Genomic DNA, 22566 nt, shown 5'->3' with positions numbered 1-22566 from the left:
TAATTAATGATTTCCTTGATTTGCGCATTTTTCCGTTTTCTTCGATTCTTATTGAGATTTATTGAACTCACGCAATTACATTTAAAGTGGCAAAACAAATGTAAGAGTTTGCTTTTGAATATAACAATTTGATGCGCAAAACCACTCTAATCATAATTTGTTGTTTGAAATTTGAATCTAGGTGTAAATAGCTTTTATTTAAAAGAGCACAAAATGAAGTGGTTTTAGAAACACCGGGTTGAAACATCAAAACTATGATGAATCTGATGAGCATATAAGTGGTATAAAAGGGCAAGAAAAAGTACAATAAATTATCTGATGAAGTAATCAGATCAAGGAAGAATTTCTAAGGATTTATATCCTTTAACACGATAGTTTCTTCCACATTTACCACATCGACCGATTTATCAACAAAAGTCGTTGATTTTAAAGGGTAAGGAATAATTGGTTTCCATTAAATTGATTGGATTCATCATGATTATAGCTGTTTATGCATAAACAATAAATATCACTGGACAACGGCTGAATAGCTGCATCTTGAAAAAATAAATATTCTTTTCATTCTCTTGTCCTTTGCTTCTTTTTGTCTTGGTTGGAATCGTCTAAAGAGAATCCAGGGCAACTTTCATCACACAAATGGTTCGGAGCTCCATGATTTTTACAGTTTTCTCTCTCATGGCGATTAGCTGTAGATCTACGCCCAAACCTTTTCCCACAAAAGCTGCAATCGCCTGGTGGACCACGATTTCTAATTTTCTTCACTTCGATGCTCTTAGATTGCTCTCCTTTGATTTGTTTCACATCTCTTTCATTTAAAGGTACCTAATGACAAAATAAAAATATCTATTACAACCATCTCTAAATGACGTGCAAAAACTTACATATTCATTTGTATCATACTCTTCCATGTAAATAAAACCATCTCGTTCAACCAGGTTCACAATAATCCTTTTCTTTACAGCTAATTTGGTTACTGGATTACTGGTTGTTTGATCCAAAAAATCTAAATTAATAGATTTAGATGTTAAAGGAGATGAACGGGCCTGAGATAGAAACGAAAAGGAAAATTCTATATTATTACCCAATGATTCCTAACATCTTATCAACATTGGATAAAGAATGCAATCTAAGAATTGCATTCCCATCGCCATTTAGTGTGTTTAATGTTATTAACACTAATCGCAACACCAGCATATCTGATTAAGCTAGTTAGATTATAGAAAATTTTCAACACTATCACCAATGAATCCTTCAAACCAGGATTGAAATTGAAGATTAAAAATGTAAGTACAGCTTACGGAATGTTTCTCGATCAACGTTAAAGTTAATGACTCTTCCGAAGGTGACAGTTTCTGTGGAGCCTGCAATAAACAAATTAATCAATAAGAAAAATGTAAACAAATAATTATGACAATTAACTTACCATCATTAGACCAACCAAAACATACAGGTGAGAGTCTGCGTTGAATCTACAAAAATTGAATTTAGCGCTTTCCATTTTTAACTTTGAATATTGTGCTGCCAGCCATTGGTCAAGAAATACACCAACTGACAACCGAGTGAAATTTTTCAACACTTGAACTTATTCAGTTGCAGATTAACTTAAAAGTGAGACTCGATTACTTTACTTTATTGTAATTACATTTAAGATTGGTGAACAGTGTTGCTTGAGAATCAACAAATTGCTATGCAATTCAACTCTAAACGGATTGAAAGGCAAAATCAACTTGATCATCACCTAGCCATTATTATCATAATTCATATTGATTTTGAAAACCATGGAAGTAAAAGCATGATAAAAGAAAGTGCTATTAATGATTATAATCAAAGCAAATTTTTATTATTAAGGTGTGTGGATTACATGTTCATCAGTCACTTAATCTGCAATATTATCCTCATTATTGGGAATAAATTATGTTAGATAAAGTTGTCAAAATTTTCAACAGTAATTACCTTTTTTTTGATATTTATTTTTACTTTACCAGTCAAGTTTTCATATAATCAGATGAAAATGATAAAGAAATGATGTGAAACCTGAAAGATTTCAAGTGATAATTGTTGTAGGGTGATTAATAATATCATGTTATTCATCACCAATGATCAGTTTACTCTTGAGTTTTAATGCCAATTAAGTGGATAACTGAAATTAAAATGCATTTACTATCAAAAAAAATATATAGAAACAGATTGAAAATAAATCTCATATTAAAAGATTTGCAGATAAAAATAAAATTTCCAAGTTCATTTCAATCATAATTTAACTTGATCCATGTGGTTAGTTAGCTAACCAATTAACAAGGGTAATAAAAGCATAGTTAAAACACCTTTACATGGTTAATGGTTAAATCTTACCAATTTGAAATCTTTATTATTTGAATCATTCATTTGGCCAAATTGGCAAAAAATTGGATTGAAAGCTCAACCTTTCGCTTAAACTGTCAACAGCAAAAATTATTGTTGCGTCAATTAATCTGTCTTTCTCAGCGTGAGGCTAAACTGACGACATTTAATTATTAGCTTAATTCATATGAAAATATTGACAATCAACGTTCATATTATAATCAATTACCTTGCTGAAAGACGTTAAAATTAAGCCTGATTTATAGACTAATCCTTTAAAGATTGATTGCAGGATTTTGTTTACTGCCTTATAATTGCTTCTTGACTTTTATATGGATAATTGTCACATTTGAATTGTCTAATGAGATGATGAACGATCAAGGTAGAGTGCGATCTTATACAATTGAAAAGTCAATTGAATCTTCATCGACCAATATACCAACATTAAAAGTAACCAATCCACCAGGTCCATTCAATATCAATACCATTGCAAATGGATCCAGATCAAGAGCCTCTGTGGATTCACGTCGTTACAGTCAATATACAACCTGGTCCATTGGCAATCAAAACAATTCTGGCCGTGTATCAATTACACGCCGTAAATCGGCGGTTAATCCGGGGACAACCTCAATTTGGTGTAAACTTCGCATCGATGTGATGATATTTTTCCTAATTTTTGCCTCAGCCGTTCAAAATATTACGGTTACACGGATTGAGAATGATAAAATTTGCTTTAACCAGTTTCACTCTCGCAGTGAATTTTGTTTCCCAATGACACTGGATGGACAGGACACTGTTAATTTAACACTTCAAACGGTTAAACGGATTTACAACATTAAACCAATCGAGTTGAGTCTATCAATAATTCCGGCAACACTGACAACCGCTCTTTTCTCAATCTGGATCGATGCCTATCCAAAGTATCTCAAGTATATGGTCAGCATACCAACATTGGGATTCATTTGTCAAGTTGTCATTTTACTTGTAAACACATCCTTCTTTGAACTAAGTGAGTAAACAAAATTAACAATTGAAATCAAAAATAAACCCTTTTCCAGTGTTAATAGCAACTCAAGGTTCAAATTACATCATCTAAAGGCCATATGTAAACATTGATCCAAACAGTGATTCAAGCTTCAACAGTAGTTACAGTGTTTACATTGATTACATTTCCCGTCATCATTATCATCACTATTATTATTGTTATTTAATCAAATAAACTAACTAGGTAAGTAATTATAAACTAATAGTTTACAGTATCATTTGAGAAAATCTCAGTAGACTGTAAATTGTTGGAAACTCATTTACTATGCATATGTAGTAAATATGGTTATTTTGTTTTCTCTTTTTCTATTTTTTGCTCTCTTCTTCCCACAAAAGCCGAGTTAACTTAGCTTTTTTTGCTTGTTAATTAACCATTGTAATCGTCAACTTGATTAACCTTGTTTCAGAAATGCGGTCAAATCTGGTTAATTAAATATTAAAGGTTATTCTTGTGAAAAATGATGACAGGCCGAAGAGGTAAAAGAAGACGTTTGGGTGAACCTCTTCATTTCCTTAACCTTTTCCTTCAACCTTTAGGCCTGACTTGAGTGAACCCAGTAATTTACATGTTACCTTTTTTGTGCATCTATACTTTTGTTTTCCTGACGATCTTAAAAAGACATCAATATGAGTTAATTGAGCTTGTTTCGCTGCTAAATTACATGGTTCCTAACCTGACGTTTTTCACCATCATTATCATCAACATCATCATCACCAGCAACAACAACATTCATCTTTATTGTATGGACAAGATTTTTTCTTACTTCGTCATTAAAGGAAACAAGATAATTAAGATAGAGGTTTAGCCATTTTTACCTGATTATTGTTATTATTGTGATTATTATACATCTTAATTCAACTTTGATGTTTCATCTCTCATCTATAAGACAACTTGAAATGTTATTGTCATTCTCACCAAATCTTTTAATAGTTAACATGGTAATCATCACATTATTATGCATTTATGCAGCCCTTGTTATTTTGGCCTTTTGTTTACTAATCTATAGTAATTTAATCGCCAAATAATGACCAACATTTACAGTCTAGAAAGAAATCAACTCAAACATCGTTTAAATTCATGATTACACTAATTCCTGGTTAGATGATTAACCTTGAGTTTGCTTTGGTAGTTTACCATCTCAATCAACCAGCTATTTGAAGGGGTCAACATTTTTGATTTTATTTTCAGGGGCAAACAAAACTGGTTAAGCAAATTTCAAATGATTAATCAAACGTTTTTTTCAAACGGTATTTCCAGATAGTGTAGCCTCAATACTCTCTTACATACCCTTTGGCCTTCTTGGTGGTACAATAAGTCCAATGACTGCCGTATATATTTTCATATCGAGGACAACACAATTTAAGGATCGTTTACTTCGATTTGCAATATTAAACACTTTTGTTATAACCGGTAAGTTATCCAACAATTTACCAATTCAACTTGTCTAACACATTTATCATTATTATTTGGTTTAGGTTCAATAAGTGGAACCATGGTCGGTGGTTGGATTTTAAGATCAAGGCCTTGGACAACAGCTCAACCCGAAAATTACATTGGGTTATTAGCCTTTGTATTGATAATTAGTTTGATCTGGTTAACCTTTTTCTTGCCAATATCACCATTTGTGACGCCAATAGAGACCAGTGGCACAGATAATATATCTGAATACTCTTACAAGACTACAGTTTCTAATTACTACATTTCCCAGAACATATTCAAATTGTCCAATCTTCGTGTTATGTGGTACACATTTACTCGACCGAGACTTGAAAATGGACGTTTAAGACTTTGGCTTCTTATCGCTGGGTTGCTAATTATTCTGTGTTGTACTTCTGGTCGAGCCAGGATTCATTTTGACTTTTCTGCTCGTGTCTACCAATGGGATCCAATGTTGATCACCTTTATTAATCTTCTGATAATTTTGGTTCCAACTCTTTTTACTCTGGTAACTGCACCAATACTTACCAAAACTCTAGACTATGAGGATACAACTGTTGGTATTATTGGATCAATTTCACTTCTCCTGATGAACATTGTTCGAGGTTTCTTCCTTCAACCTCAAGGATTCATTGCTTCTTATCTTTGTGGCTGTCTTTCTGGTCTTGTAACTATCTCAATAAGATCAATAATATCTAAAACTATTGAAGAATATGAAATTGGACAAATTTTCAGCATTTTATCCACATTGGAACACATATTTCCCATTTTGTTTTCAATTTTCAGCGAAATCATTCTTAATTATACTTTCTCTATAAATCCTGGTTTCATTTTCTGGTTCTTCTCGACTCTCCTTGTTTTCCCAGTTTTATTGATGATTTGGTTACGAGCAACCAAATCTAATTGGAATTACTCTGAAACACAACAATTTATACTATCCTGATCAACTTTGAATAATTAGTTTGTAATATTTTTTATCCAATCAAATGTAAACATATTTTGATATATACAATCGAAATGGCAATAAAAATTAAACCACAATAAGCCAGAGAGTTAAATCCAAACATCAAGTTGACAGTCGATCAAGATGAGATATTTACTTAATCTTAATCAAATACATTGACATGTATTAAAGATGTAAATTTACAGCTAAAGATAATTAGATTCATGTTAATCACAGCAATCAGACAATTGACTTTAATCCTGTTGAGCTTTTTTTGGATACAAAATTTGGTTCAAAGTAAGTAAACATTTTGTTGATTGAAACGTGAAATATTCAAGTCATTTTTATCATGATACAACAATATTTTTTGCTCTATTGTTACGCTCATGGAATGCTGGATGAATTATAAGCATTAAGATAGCTTCTTCAACATTTAACTGCTATTAGTTAATAGTTAATCAAACGAGACTTTTAACCATTATCAACAAAGATTTTTTGATTGCCTGCTTTAGCGTTTCAAACATAATTCATTATCTGACCAACCTATCAACTAATTAACCTGCAAGTTATAACCTTAATCATAAGATAACCTTGGATCAATGTCATTTAATTTGTTGCCTATTCTGAGTCGAAAGCATCAAACAAAATGTAAACCATTAATCGTGTTTTCAGGTTGAAACTTGCAACAAAACAACAAGGTAACCAGAAAAAAAATGGAACCAGCTTGAGACAAAACTTACATATTAATCCTTGATCAATATGAACAAAATTAATGATTCTGATGGTAAAGATTAGATAAAGAAAGTAGACACAAGTAGAGACAGTGAAAGACTAAATAAATTGCCAGTCAAAGTTGAAGTTTAATGATGATGACAAGTTTTTCAAAAAATTATCCTTAACAAATTACAGTATTAGTCTAACCGAGACTGTGAGACTGAGACTTTCACACATACAGTCATAGGTTGTTGCCAACTAATGCTCATTGTATTAAATGTAACCGAAAAAAAGACAAAGCTTTTTGAAACTTTCCATATAATCTTAAATTGTCTCTTAACAGTGTTACAATTTGCTTTGAATACATTTCACATGTTTGTGGATAACTATCTTGAATCATGATTTGGTTACCAGATAATTGTGGTAACAACCAAGCCAACAGTGAGTTGAGTAAAAGCAACAATAAACCCAAACGGTTAACGAGCAGACTTGTTTTAGATGGAATCAAACACTTTCTAATCAGCTATTGGGTTACTTGTCTTTGCATTTTTGGTTGCTTTGTTCAAATCTTTTTGCTTACTCGTAATTATTTTTCAAAAAATGTTAATTACCAAGTGATTAGTTTAAACAGTGAAAATATAACAGTTCCAGAGGTTATAATTTGTACTCCAATCCACACTGTTCTTGATTATGGTAAATTGGTAACTGAAAGAGCTTCACTTTTCAACAACAGTTGTCTCAATAGTTCATCAGTTGACAAGTGTGTTTTGAGTAAATTTAAAATTCCCTCGCTCGACTTTATCATCAGGCAAAACTTTGACATCACATCAATTTATCCATTTCTCATCAAATCAAATCAGCTAATAGTTAATGTTTATATCCATGGATTTCCTGATGTGCTCGCAAATGGAGTTTGCAAGACTAAGGATTTAATCAGCTATCCAAATGTCTGCTATAAAATTACTTGTAGCGAAGAGCAAGCGAATAAGATAAATGTGCGACGATTTGTCCCTAGTTTTATCCCTCTTTATGAATCTTTGATTTCGTTCAACATAAACAATTCCGTGTTAGCGTCTAGAACAAAGGCAATCACAATTTACCTGCAATCAATGGATTACCCTAGAAGAGAAACTGAATTTGACTTTGGACAGTCATTTAGTTATGATGTTGATGATCCATTGATTGTTCAGTTTAAATTTTCGATTCAGCGAATGTTCAGCTTACCCAGTCCTTACCCAACAAACTGTCGGAAACACGATCATGATCTATTGATGTCTTATTGTCTCAACAATGCTTCAATCTTGCTGCTTAATTCATCTTTTCCTAGACGATGGATCGATCTGGAAGACTTTAAAGGATATCATTTTGGATTGATTCCTGACATGTCTGACAATAATTGGGATCAATTGGGACTAATCAAAGACGATTGTAGACGTCGATATCCTAACCCTAATTGTGAATCAGAATTGTTGACATTACAAAAGATGGGTTCAGAGGCAAGTGAGATACCAGCGTTTACAAAAATGATTGTAATCGCGATTCATGCTCCTGATGAACCCGATTTACATTTCTTCGTTACACCTGCAATGACTGCTTCTGAGTGTATAATTATGATATTTAGTATTCTTGGATTTTGGTTTGGTTTTGATGTTTACCATAATTCAAACAGAATCAGTGCTTTATTGATTCGTTCAGTTGGTAGAAGCACTGAGACGAAAGTAGCCAAAGCCTGTAACCCAAATTACCGAGCAATCAAACCCAAACTCAGGCAAACAATCAAATTATATCAGTTACAAAGACGCGAAAAATTGTTTACCGTCAAATCAAACCCTTAGTCAAAAATGGACTTTGATTTGAAAATGAAACTGCGATTGGAATTTGAAATTGAAAAATTTGTAATCAATGTGTGGTCTTTTCTTTTTTATTGCACATTAAGCGCATTAATTAAATATAATTAAAAGAGTAAGGCACAATTAAAATATGTTTAAACTTAGTTACATGCTAAGGCATTTTGAGCTTAATATAAGTGTAATTTGAGATTTTTTTGTTATAAAAAAATGTTCGAAGATGTGATGCGGAATCAATGAATACGTTGTACGTGGATGGAAAGATGAGGAAGATGAATAGGAAGAGGAAGAGGAAGAGAAAGAAGGGAAGAGAGGAAAAGCGGATGAAGAGACGTACAATAGCAAAAAGAACAACTATTTACAGTAAATAATACATAATGAGATGCGAAAATAGAGGTTTGTTCTAATGGATGGACATCCTGAGGAATCGTGTTTCTTCGGCAAGTGTATTCAGCGTTGAATTAAGATCGTTTACAACCATATTTGAATTGTGGTTAATTTGTCCTTGTTCAGTCAACCATTGGATCATTTCATCGGGTAAAATAATGTCTTGATTGCCTTCGATGGGCTGTTGATCTGTTACACATGACTCTCGGTGATGATGATGATTTTGATGGTTATGATTAGGGTGATTATGATGGGCTGGATGGCTGTGATTATGGTTATAATGAATTTTATTATCACTATTGTTAACAGGTTCATTTGGATAATGAATCTCAGTGACAACAGTTGTCGTTGATCCTGTAGTTGAACCTGCTGCTGTAACCGTTGTCCTAGTTGATGCTGTGTCACTAAAACCACCTGAGACACAGTTAACCCCTGAGGCAATGGAAACGGAGCTGTTTAAAGTTGTAAGGGAAGCTGAAGGTATAAAAGGTTCAGGACTGACAGCCATAGTTGTTGAAAGAGCTAAACTTTGTGGAGCAATTATAAGGTTATCAGTTTGCGATAAATGGTGTCCCATAGATGGTGCACGGCGATTTATACCATTCAACTGTCCATTAATCCTTGAATGGCTAACAGTTGCTGAAGTTATACCATTATTATTATTACATGCATTAGTGACATTGGTTGGTGCACCAGGTAATCCTGTACCAAGACCTGAGCCTAAAAGACTTGAGTTTGATGCATCACTAGATCGTCTGCTGCTTCCACCAAGTGAGATTGGATCATAAGAAGTGCATCTGACGAGATTGGCACCATTACATGGACCATCCAAGGTATTGTTTAAATTGTTGCAGTTTACCAAACCATTTGAGCTGCTTTCTGTTGTTATTTGACTGGCATCCGATCCAAGGACCGATGAATAAAATGAATTTATACTGCTTTCAGTGCTTCCATGGCGAACTAGATTTGGTTTGTCGAGTGATTTTTTGTCCGACTTTTTGTTTTTCTCGGTGCTAATTAGCTCATGATCAAGTGGATAACCATTGGTGTTATTATCACGATGATGACCTTTGGAGATCAATACGTTTGGTATCCAATTGGTTGCTGAGCGAAATCCATTTTTCAGTTTATTGGCAAAGGAAGATCGAGGTTTCATTGGTTCTTTCAATGAAATGTTGGCCATGGGTGAGGCTAGAGTAACGATTGGTGATACAACTGAAGAGTAATTGGATGGACTATAAATAGATGTGGCAACACTGCCGCCATTCATATTGCCACCTCTTTTACCAGGACCGGGATTCAATCTAATACCATTTGATGGTATATGAAGATCTGTTGAAGATGTATCCAAATCAATTCCCAAGCCGTCATTAACACTGTTGCCACCAACTGAATTTGGTGTACACCAATCACTACCAATACAGGTTGTGGAAACACTATTGTCACTTATCGGAGGTTCAATACAAGCTCCATTGGCACTGTTACTGTGAAGAGTATCACCGACACAATTTAAATTGACATCAACACCATCCAAGCTGTTAGTATTACTATTATGGTGATAATGGTTGTGTACATTAATTGAAGGAGGACTTGATATGGTTTCACTTTTTTCACACTTAATTGTTTGACTTAACACTTTGTCACCTCCGCCTCCTCCATGCCCATTTACACAATTACCATTACCTTTACGATCATTAATAAGGCAATTAACACTCCCACTAGCAGTCCTAATGTCACTTGCACAACTGCTATTCCCGTTATTATTACGATGACTACTACCATTGCCATTATTGTTATTGTTGCTATTATTACTATTTCCTCCATTGCTTCTGCTATTACCATCACCGTTACTTCTTTGATGACTATTAGAGTTTGAGCTTCCACCGCCTCCTCCCCCGCCGCCTCCACCGCCACCACCTGTGCTACCCCCATTGCCACCTTTCCTGTCATTGTTGTCATCATTAATTATCCCTTTATGTTTCTTGTTGGCGTAAACTTCAGGACCGTGAACAGTTTTAACATGTTTCCTCAGTGAACTTGGATCAGTGTATTTCTTCATGCAACCCGGAACTTTACACTCGTAGGGTTTCTCATTGGAATGGGTTCGATTCTGGTGTTTAGCCCGATCTGAAGCGTTTGAAAAGGCTTTGGTACAATTTGGAAACTCACAGGAATATGGTTTCTCCCCTGTGTGGGATCTTAAATGAGTTTTCAAATTTTCCAACCGTGAATAAGCCTTGGAACAACCTTCAAAGGTACATTTATTGGGCTTCTCTCCGGTGTGTTTACGAGCATGAACAACCAACATGTAAGCAGCCTTAAACTGTTTACCTTCCCTTGAACAATCCTTCCAACGGCAAACAAAACATCGTTTATGACTTGTCTGCTGGATATGATCAATATTAACATGTTTAACCAAATCTTCTTGATTACCAAATTCAAGAGTACAATCACCCCAATGGCAATTGGTTTCAATGTTGTTACCAGGTTCACCATCGGCTCGATCCTCCATTTTACTTTCTTCAATTTCAACCCTTTTCGTTTTAATCTTGAGATTGGTTGAATCACGGTCAACCTCTTTGTCAAGAACAGTTGATGAGACAACATTACTTGCAGTCTCATGGCCATTACTACCCGATGATGGGGACGAGTCAACACCAGTGACAATTGAAGATCCTTTTTTAACAGATAAACCGATAACCGATGATGAATTGTTATTGTTATTATTATTATTGTTGGCATTAATGGCACTAGTGTTGTTGGAATTGGCAGCTGAAAAATTAGTTAAATTGTTGCTTAGATTAAGAGATGAATAATGATAATGGTTGAGACCAATATGAGGTGTGAATGCTGAATTTTGGCAAGTCAATATGGAATTGGATCCCAATGAACCAGGACCTGTTGGACCGGAGGGCAGTAAAATTGGTGACCTGATAAAAGGATGAAGATGTGAGGCCAGACCAGCTTCAGACGGAGGATGGCCTAATGATGGACTTAGCGAGCCTAGAGAACATTTTCAAAGAAGAAGAAAACAAAGAAAAGAGTTAAAACAATTATTAATTTAACAGACCATTTAAATTTAATGTATTTTTTGTGAATCTTTTTCTCTCTCTCAGTGTTTTTGCTGCATAAAAATTCATCGACTACATTTGAGGTTAAAGTTAATCACATTACATGAAATTAATGACTATCTAGACTTTTATGATTATTACTATTGTTATTGTTATTATTACCTGGATGGTTAATTTATTTATATTTTGAGAGGAGAGAATGAAAAAAAACAATGAATGGTGAAAAGGTGAGCTTTAAATTAGTTTTGGATGTAAAGCAATTGAATTAGAATGGAAAAAAAAAGATGTGGAAAAGTGGAAAAACTGTAATCAAAATAGTTGCCTGTTGATAGCCCAAGGTGACCATTAACAAGTCAAGATTAACTTGTTTACCGACATTGACTAATTGACTTCATAGCGGTTAATCAAGACATGGACTTAAACTTTGTTTGATCACTTAATCCGTCAGGATTTTCGAGTACCACCAGTTTTGGGCTCAGGCCTAAGCTGTTTACTTTGCAAATTATTGATAACAAGGGATTATCTTAAGTTTTTTTGCTTTGCAAAACTGGTTTTACTATATAACTTTATTTAATTGAGGATCATCATCATCATAATCATCATCAACAACAACATCATCATTATTAACACAAAAGTCAAGAGGCAAGCAATGAATTTTCAATTTCAACAATTTTCAAAAGCAACTTTCACTTTGTTTTTTTTTGCTTGTGTGTGTGTTATTATTATGATGTTTTGCTGATTTATTTCAATCTTTTCAGCTAGTTTCAACATAGACAACAGGTTTGTGGTATTAACTACAATTGAAGTTGAAAAATGGAGGAGAAAGAAGAGGATGTAGAATGCGAATGAAAATGAAGAAGCAAAAGATGAAGAGGATGAGAGGATGGCGAAGATGGCCAAGAAGTAAATGAAGATGTTGAGAGTTGCAAGGCAAAAAAATAGTGGAACCAGTTTCTTGCGAGTAAAAATTGCAGTTGAAAGCAAGAGAAACAAGGCAAAGAAAAGTTAACTCTATATGAAAAATAAAGGTTTTTTGGTCACGAATTGTTGATTAGCTGTCAAATGTCACCCTAGAGCAATTGAGAAGACGAGTTATTTGACGACAACTGAGTTTTCAACTGAGCGTCAGGTCATTTTTAACCCACCAATTGAATGGCAACATATGAATATCACCATAAAGATGTAACCTTTTTTCTTGCCTTAAATAATTTATCAAGTGCTGCTGTGTTATTAATATTATTAACCTCACATCAGTCATAGACATTAACTAATCATTTCAAATTGTAATTATTTTTGTAAAATTGATTAAGGGTCACCTTTACTTGGCTTACTTTGTTTTGCTTTTTTTTCAGTCGTTTTTTTTTCTTGAAACATTTCATTGTAAAAACTAGAGGATCAATTGTATAGAAACAAGGAGGTCTCAGACCAAAGATGTAAAGCAAAAGATGAAGATAAGGATGAAAAGAAGAAGAAGAAGAAGAGAATGATGATGATGATAAAGATGATGGAGAAGGCAAAAGAGACAGAAAGTGGCCATGAAAGAAGGCAAGTCTATTTTTGACTTGTATCAATTATATCTCATGGGAGCGTCGTGGTGATGGTAAACATCCTCAAGATGAAGATGAGAAGAGAGGCGAGAAAGAAGAAGGGAGAAAGAGGAAAAGTGAGAGAAAGAATGAAGATAATGAAGCCATCAACCTAATCTTGGGTTGTAAAAATGATCAAGCACGATTTTTGCAGAGGCCTAAAGCGTTTGATGCTTTTTCAACTTAAAAGTGAGTCCAGTTCAAGAAATCATCATTTCTCTCTCTCTCTCTTCTCTTCTCTTGACGGTTCCTGAAGAAAAATTATCATCACAAACTGAGGTGTGCTTTTCTCTTTTCTTTTTATTTTCTAGTTCTCTACCATTTCTCCTCCCTTCTCACCCTCCTTTTCATCATCATCTTCATCAACATTTTTGCAAACATTTCTCGTTTTTTTTCTTACCTTACAATCTATATTATAATGTGTTGCCCTTTTGCTTTTGTTTATCAAAACCTATCACAGCCTATCATTCAATAAATCATTGAGATATTTTTTCATTGGGTAACATCTCAATTAACATGTAAGTCAACAATCCGCCAATTTTGAACCACACTTTTGCTTCAATTGGTCATTGAATATATTTTCATTCAACAATTGGATCAACGAAAAAATTGACCTCAATTTTTATTACATTGAATTTTTCTGAAACATTTTGTAAAAAGTGAAAAGTGTTTACTGAAAAACTTAAGTGAAAGTTTAGTGTTAAACGGAGTAAAAATTACCTCTAATTATCGGGCTTTTTGTATTTTTGCTGGTAAAAGTAAAGTCGACCACAGAACAGACAAGATTTAAGATTAAAGGATTTAACAACACAAAGAAGACAAAACCCTTTAAAGATTATGAGACAGTTTTGTTGAAAATTGTTCAAATGAGCTTATGATGAAAATTTTCCAGAAAAAGGTACAAAATTATCATTGAGATAAATATAGAGATGCATGAAATCAATTTGATGCAAATCATGTTTTTATTATCAAATGAATTGCTCGTAATCAGTGAACTTTTTTTCATAGGAAAATGCAAAATTATTGTTTGAAAATCGTGTTTTAACTTGCAATTCAAAGGGAAAGTTTACTTGATTGATTGGTACAGAATCAACTTTCATCTAATTTTTGGTGATTTTGCATTTTAACATGAAAAACCAACCAGAAACTGAAAAGATTTGTGATTAAAAGATTTAAAAGTAACAAGGAAAACATTTGTCATGGAAATGTTGAAAGGCGATAAACGATTTTGAGATTGAAAATTAATGAATCGCATAAAAATTGGTTTATTATTTTAACCTAACAATTTAGACAAAAAAACTAACAAACTTGTATCCATAAAATACAGGTAAATGTTGCTTTCACTGGACAAAATACATTGTCAACAAAATGTCTTATTTAACTAGGATTATCAGCACAAAGGTAAACGTTAATTCCGAGATTTTTTGTTCATTCTTTACTTTTCTTTTCGCATTTTTCATTCTTACCAACAATGGAACCGAAAAATAGACCAGGTAATTCTGCGTTTTTGTTGTTACTGGTTTTGACTTTTTGCTGATTACCAGCTAAAGCAATCATAGATTTGTGCGATCAACAGACAAGCTTCACTTCACACCAAGGGGCTTACCTTTGATAGCCTCTAATGGTGCAAACTAAAACTTCAGGTTAAAACTTATTATCTTCTTTGCTTTCTTTTTTGTGTTCCTCTTCTTATTTCTTTCTTTCTTCTTCTCTTTCATCTTTCATCTTTTGAAAGAGAGACAGAAAGATGAAGAGGAATGTCTTCATTAACAATGACAGTTAAGTGATCATTTTGGTTGGTTTAACCTTTTTCTTGCCCATATCACCATATGCATCGCCCATTGAGACTACCCATGACAATATATCTGAATAACAGACAACAGTTTCCAATTACTACAAACATTTCAAAATTGTTCAACTCATGTCATCTGGTCCACACCCGACATTTAGTGGACCTTCAAGTTCATTTACGAACATTCATTTTTCATGAAATCATTCTCAGAAGTTGTTTTTTACTTCATTCACTTGCTTTTTTCCTTGTTAACTTCATGAGTTGTTTCAGCTATAAAATGTAATTCCTATACTTTTTTGCTGTTTATTGGTAAACATTTTGTTGATTGAACGTGAAATATTCAAGTCATTTTTATCATGATACAACAATTTTGTGTTGCTCTATTGTTACGCTTTTCAGGATAATATTCAGTTAATTGTCCAACCAATGAACTCTATGATCAAAATGTTGGGTGAATTGTAATGATCTCAACAATTTCGTTGGTTGATGAAAAGTTAGTTAAATAGGGTAAACCATTATCAAGTTATCATCACACTTTAGCTAACAAAAGTCTCATCTTTTCACTGTACATTTAGATTTTGGACATTTTTTGGTTTCAGTGGGAGTTTGCTGTTTCTTGAAAAATGGCTTTTTCCGTCAAAAAACTCACATTAGACGTTGTATTATCTTCAACAGTTTCGTTCTCATCTCAATCTTCATTCCTGTTTTTTTTGTTGGGCTAAATTTTCCGTCTTTTTTTCCGCCATTATACAAATGAAATGAAGACCAAATGAGCTGTATGTATAAACACACGGAAAAACTGTATAAACATGGAAATGGAAAAGGCGAGTTTGAAAAGGCAATGGGATTAACAGTGAAGATCAAGATGATCAACTGTGAAGTCTCAGCATTTAACCGAGACATCAACGAAAAGATGAAGATGAAGATGGAAAGAAGAGACGGAAAGAAAGAGGAAATGAAACAAGGCAAATCTATTTTCGACTTGTATCTCGTTCATCGGTTTGGGGTCAAAACAGAGAGAGAAGCCAAACAGCGAAAACAACAACACTTTTCGGCAACACTTTTAGTTTTAAATTTTTAAAAATTTTCGCTCAACATTTTTCAATTAGTTAACAAAAACTTATAATTTTCAAAAGATAAATAACTATAATGATGATTTAGTTTGATTTATAAGCGCAACAAAAAAAACAGAGAACCAGGTTAAAGCATAAATTTTACGAGAAAAAAAAGTTTTCTGAAAATTGATTGCTTGACCATAGCAAAAAGCACAACCAAGAAATGGTCAATCACTTAGACTGGAATAAAACAAACTTTTCAATTGAAACTTCACAAGAATTGCATCTTAATAAACCGAGATAATTCAACTTTTCAAATGCATTTTATCGTAAAATCATTGCAAATTGAAAATTGTCAAAAGTCTTTAAAGTTACAATCGAAAGCTTGAATCAGATTCAGATTGATTCAGATTTTGATCTTGAAATAATCTAACGATCACAATGCAAATGTAATTTGACAATCAATTATTTTGTAAGCAAAGAACAAGCAATCGAACGATTTTGCGATAATTTTTCACGAATCGATAAATCACAAATAATTGTATTCTTTAAATTTCAAAAATCAGAGTTTCTTTGAAGGAGTCAGAATTTTCACTTTTCATTTTAAAGGTAATTACGAATAAGATGACAAAATTGAAAAGGTAAACCCAACGAAACCTTCAAAAGTGATAAATATCAAGAGTCAAGTGAATCAGAAAGCCAATGAGCTTTAAGATACAATTGCAATCTATTGATCAAATGTTAGACTCAAGTCTTTGACCAAATTTTTTAGTGCAAAAATAATGTTGGACTGAAATGGCCGAAATAGGAAAGTAAAAGAAGGAAAAGTAAGAGGAAAATGTGAAGATAATGAAGCCGTCAACCTGATCTTGGATGTTAAGATGAAAGAGATGTTTTCATCAATATCATCTTCTCTCTTCTCCTCTTCATATCTACTCTTCTTGACGGTTCCTGAACAGAAATTATCATCACAAACTGAGGTGTGCTTTTCTGTTTCTCTTTTTTTTCTTCTCTCTTTTTCTAGTTTCTATTTCTCTTTCAATTTCTCCTCCCTTCTCACCCTCCTCTTCATCATCATAATTATCATCATCATCATCAACAACAACAACATTATCATCATCATTATCAACATTTCTCTCATCTCTTCACGCAATATATTATCAAACACTATAAGAAAGAAGAAAAAGATTCCTAACATTTCTCGTTTTTTTTCTCTTACCTTACAATCTATATTATAATGTGTTGCTTTTACCTTTGTTTATCAACCCTCAGGCTATCATTCATATATCATTGAGATATTTTGATTCGTAACATCTCAATCAACAACGTGATTAAACGAACAACTCAATTATTTTCTTTGTAATTTCATCTTGTTCATTAGCCGTTAGAATCCTCTACTTTTATCATCATCCTTATAATCATCTTCACCAATCTGAGAGCATCACAATTACCACCAGAATGATCAACATTCATCCCTTTAATAATCATCTCAATTTTAAAATTAATATGTAATTATAGTTGCTTCTTCTTTCACCTTTCATTCAACCCTGAAACTTCACTAAAATGTCACATAAATCAACATAAATTTTCAATTAATACACAATCAATTGATACAATTGGATCCTTTAATTTAAGACAACATTTTACAAAATTTACATTTGATCAAACAAGAAAAAACCATCTTTTGAAATTGATCGATCAAATTAAATTGATCTGATTTTCAGCTAGTAATAACTATGAATGGTTAAATGATTTTTCATGTTTAATTTCATGCAGCGGAAGAGTATTGATATTCAGAGAGCTTTTGTATTAAATGATGAAAATTTTCCAGAAAAAGGTACAAAATTATTGAGATAAATATAGAGATGCATGAAATCAATTTGATGCAAATCATGTTTTTTATTATCAAATGAATTGCTCGTAATCAGTGAACTTTTTTTCATAGGAAAATGTAAAATTATTGTTTGAAAATCGTGTTTTCACTTGCAATTCAAAGGCAAAGTTTACTTGATTGATTGGTACAGAATCAACTTTCATCTAATTTTTGGTGATTTTGCATTTTAACATGAAAAACCAACCAGAAATTGAAAAGATTGAGATTAAAAGATTTAAAAGTAACAAGGAAAACATTTGTCATGGAAATGTTGAAAGGCGATAAACGATTTTGAGATTGAAAATTAATGAATCGCATAAAAATTGGTTTATTATTTTAACCTAAAGTTAGTAGTGACAAAAAATTGACAAACATAAATATCCATAAAATACAGGTAAACGTTACAATTGCATTGTCAACAAATGTCTTATTTAACTGACGATTGTGAGATTAGCTACACAAAAGGTAAGCGTGATGCTGAATTATGTGCTTAAATAAATACAATTGATACAAGAGAGAAAAAAAAGAGATGCAAAAAAGGCCTAATATCTTTAGGTGAACATAAAGGTAGGCTGACAAGTTTGTCGGGCTTGTTTACCTGTTTATCTAGAAAGCGCAAATGAAATGCAAACTGGTCTAATTGGTTATAAAAAGCCACATATATAGTAAAAATTACACACAACTTGATAGCTAAGGTGATACACAAGGTAATTGACAAAAGATATGAGAGAATGAAAAAGAAGAAGAAGGAAAAGGAAGAAAAAAAATGTTCATTTTCACCGGCATTTCCATCATTTTCACCATCAAAATCAACTTTTTGTTCGTACTTATCTTGGTATTTCATTTTCTTCTTTTTCTTCTTCTTCTTCTTCTTTTCTCTTCTCGCATTTTTGCTCAACAATGGAACCGAAAAATAGACCAGGTAATTCTGCGTTTTTGTTGTTACTGGTTTTGACTTTTTGCTGATTACCAGCTAAAGCAATCATAGATTTGTGCGATCAACAGACAAGCTTCACTTCACACCAAGGGGCTTACCTTTGATAGCCTCCAATGGTGCAAACTAAAACTTCAGGTTAAAACTTATTATCTTTTCCTCTTCTCTTCAGAAGAGAGAGGAAGATATGAAGAGGAATGTCTTCATTAACATGACAGTTAAGTGTTCATTTTGGAAACTATGAGAAAAGTGAATCCAAGAACTGATTATTATTTCCATCGATAATCACGCATCTATCAAATTACATGGCATAATCACTGTAAATCAGTGCCAAGTTAATAATTAGACAATAATGCAAATTGACTGTAATTTTGGCACTTTCACTTGAAAATGATATCGATAATTTGATATTTTTCACTTGAACAGTCAACAGTTTTACCTCAACTTGTAAGCAACATTTTTTAGGTTCAACTTGAATCACAATAAAAGCTTCATGGAAATGAAATGTTTAAATTTTGTTTCAACTTTCATAATTGTAACTCGGTAGGCAAGATAATTGATGGTCGAGTGTAAATTTCATAATATATGGAAATTCATCATTTCCATGCAAGGTTATGCAAGGTATTTAGTGTTCATTTCAACAGGTTAAAAACACATGAAATACACCAAAAACCTTGACAATCAAATACAAATATCAAGTTTGCTATTTGAGTACAATCATCTCTTTTAGCACTTTTTTTCACTGAAGGTTAAATGAAATTTTTTGTTCAACTTTTTTTTCGCTTCTCTTCAACCTTTTTTATTTGCTTCTTCATCTACTTTTACTACTATTTCGGTTACCTTATTATTAACTTTTATTAAAGTGTTTTACCTTTGAATTAACCACTTCGTGTACTTGAAAAACTGCACTAATCTGTTTTAACCTGGAAAAAAAAGTTGAAGAGCATTTCGAGTTGGTAAACCATAATCATTAACATCTCTCTATGAAATGCATATCTTTTTATTGACCCCTTTTTTGACTAGTTATTACCTTTTATTTTCAATTGCAAATTGAGACACAGTTTCAACATGATTAAACGTTTAAATGAGTTGTTAAAAAATCATATTAATAAGTCAAATTTAAGCTCATTTTAAGTGGCAGTCATAAATAACTAGCCCAACAAATTTGGGAAAATGCAAGGTAAAGGTAAGCTAAACATGGATAAAGTGAAGGGAAAAGTAAAGGTAAAAACGGCAGAAATGAAAGTCCACTTTTTTGCGATAATCAAAGGAAAAAAGGTAAATTGAGAATAAAGTAAATCACAATTATCATTGGAGAGTAATGTTATGAAAATGATTTCATTATTTGACTATGGATTAATTCAAGGGCGGCTTAAGAGATAATCAATGTTATCTCATTTTTTTTGGTTACTTGGTCAATTCACAATTCAAGTGGAAGAAATATAATAATAATGTTAACAGCACAAGAAGTTGGCGAAAGATTCAACTATTATAATAAAGATAATAACAAGGTAACCGAAAAGGTAGAAGGGGCAAAAAAATCTCACTTAACCTTCACAGATATACTAGACTGTAATCCAGGTTAGACCAAACCCTATCATAGATTTTGTATTTTGTATTGTCAAGGCTTTTTTTTTACCTGGCCGCGCTTCTTGAAGAGTAAAAAAATGCTCACAATTTGAATAGATTTGAATAGGTGAAAGCAAAAACAAAAATACCTTTCTTAATAGCAATGGTAATGGTAAGATTGATAGCAATAACAATGGTACACAGTTGATTTACCTTTCAATGTATTTGTAAATGATCACAATTACCACCAGCATGATCAACATTCATTTGATAATCATCTCAATTTGGAAATTAATATGTAATTCTTGATTCTGTTCAATTGTTCACAATCTCAACTTTTTATTTCTTCACAGACAACCTTTTAGTTTTACACCAAAAGTATGCAAAAAATTAGTAAACTGATAGCTTTAATTGAACACTCTGGGTAAATTGGGAAGATTTTGGGACATTTTTGATAATGATAATGTTATTTAAAAGGTTGTTTTAAGTTTCAGGAAACATTCATTAGCCATGTAATGAATGTTATCGCAACTTTCAATAATTGATCATTACCAGTTTTAATTGAATTTCAGTGTAAACATTTGAAAGCATTAACCATTAAAAAACAAGTTTGTTTTGATTGGTTTTCAATTTTCAAAACTGTCTAGGTTAATCCATGGACTTGCTGAATAAGTATTTAAGGAGAAGACAAAAACTTGATTCAATTGAAAACCATCATTACATGGTAATAATCAAAGTGAAATTGGGTGATAACAATTTAAACGGTCCAACAGAGTTGAATAAAAATCAGTAAAGCTGAAAAATAATGACAACTAAAATTGAAATCAACTAAATCTGTGAATGTGAAACTTGGGGAAAAAAAGTCAGGCTTTTCACCTTTCATTCAACCCTGAAAATTCAGTAAATGTCACATTAAAATCTGCTTAATCAACACTAGTTTTCGTTCACTTCAAAGTCAATTGATACAATAAAATACATAACTTTTGAAAGATTTCGTCTATTAAACAAGAAATAAAATTACCTTCAATATCAAAATAATCTAATTTTTGAGTTAGTAAATAATAAAAATGAATTGTTAAATAATAGGTTTTTATGATTAATTTCATGCACTGGATGAGGCATTGATATTCAACCCATTTTTGTATTTCAAAAGGATGAAGTTTTACAGAAAAAAATTACAAAATTATTATTGGGATAAATATAGAGATGCATGAAATCAATTTGTAGCAAATCATGTTTTTTGATCCAATTTTTTTCCGTTAAATTACATAGACTAAATGAACTATATGCATAAGCAAACATAAGCTGTATAAATATCATAAGACAATAGCATATCAATTGGTTTGATGATGAGATGACCTCTGATTGTACCAGATACGAAGTAAATGAAAGAAGCAGCAAAAAGTGAGAGAAAAATTGGCGACACAAAGCAGGAAATTGAAAAGAGCTAAAAAGATGGACTTACTTGCTGAAAGATGACCATAAGAACCACTTGTGCTTGATGATCGAGATCCATTCACAAGAGAAAACAGTGAATTTGGAGAAAAACGAATTAATGAGTTTATATCAAAATCGGAACCGTAAGGTGAAAGGGCTCTTTTCCTTCCATTTGTTCCATAGCCGGATGAATATGCCGCTGCAGCGGCTGCAAATGAAGCTGCATTCGTTGCTTCGGCGGTTGCTGCAGCAAAATGATGATTAATTTCTGAAGTTCCAGCATGAAAAGGATATAATCCATGGTAAGGGTAAGATGATCCAGATAATGGTGGATAATGATGAGGCGGAGGTGGAGCTGCTGCCCAAACATAGTGTCCCTCATGAGTACGAGAGGAGACTGTCAGCCCATGAGGCCACATAATTAGACAAAAAAAAAGTTAATTACAAAAAAAGGAACCAAAGAAATAAAAAATAAAATAAGAAATTAAGTAAAAAAAGGAAAAAAAGTTAAACTTAAGTTGCTAGTTTGAACTTTG

The 22566-nt window shown here is 32.6% G+C and overlaps 3 protein-coding genes across 3 annotated transcripts; 1 reads left to right on the top strand and 2 right to left on the bottom strand.

The window, feature by feature from the left end:
* Positions 1 to 176: 176 nt before the first annotated feature.
* Positions 177 to 1565, bottom strand: LOC107365742 (uncharacterized). Its single transcript, XM_015933298.3, has 4 exons — positions 1424 to 1565; positions 1299 to 1361; positions 882 to 1043; positions 177 to 822 (listed from the first exon to the last, which is right to left on the bottom strand). Exons 1-4 carry the CDS (start codon positions 1496 to 1498, stop codon positions 559 to 561), a joined length of 564 nt encoding a protein of 187 aa, XP_015788784.2. The 5' UTR covers positions 1499 to 1565; the 3' UTR covers positions 177 to 558.
* A 170-nt stretch (positions 1566 to 1735) lies between these two features.
* On the top strand, positions 1736 to 5866 carry LOC107366004 (uncharacterized). The gene is made up of 3 exons (XM_015933583.3): positions 1736 to 3349; positions 4643 to 4795; positions 4861 to 5866. The coding sequence occupies exons 1-3, from the start codon at positions 2707 to 2709 to the stop codon at positions 5763 to 5765; spliced, it is 1701 nt and encodes a 566-aa protein (XP_015789069.2). The 5' UTR covers positions 1736 to 2706; the 3' UTR covers positions 5766 to 5866.
* A 2520-nt stretch (positions 5867 to 8386) lies between these two features.
* ci (transcriptional activator cubitus interruptus) lies at positions 8387 to 22566 on the bottom strand. The gene is made up of 2 exons (XM_015933529.3): positions 22059 to 22566; positions 8387 to 11716 (listed from the first exon to the last, which is right to left on the bottom strand). Exons 1-2 carry the CDS (start codon positions 22447 to 22449, stop codon positions 8730 to 8732), a joined length of 3378 nt encoding a protein of 1125 aa, XP_015789015.2. The 5' UTR covers positions 22450 to 22566; the 3' UTR covers positions 8387 to 8729.

This window comes from Tetranychus urticae, chromosome 3 (genome assembly GCF_039701765.1).
Source record: "Tetranychus urticae isolate SD_2017Ah chromosome 3, NJAU_TeUrti_SD_1.0, whole genome shotgun sequence".
Taxonomy (NCBI): Eukaryota; Metazoa; Arthropoda; class Arachnida; order Trombidiformes; family Tetranychidae; genus Tetranychus; species Tetranychus urticae.
Note: the sequence above shows the minus strand (reverse complement) of the source record. Positions and strands in the feature narration are given on the sequence as shown.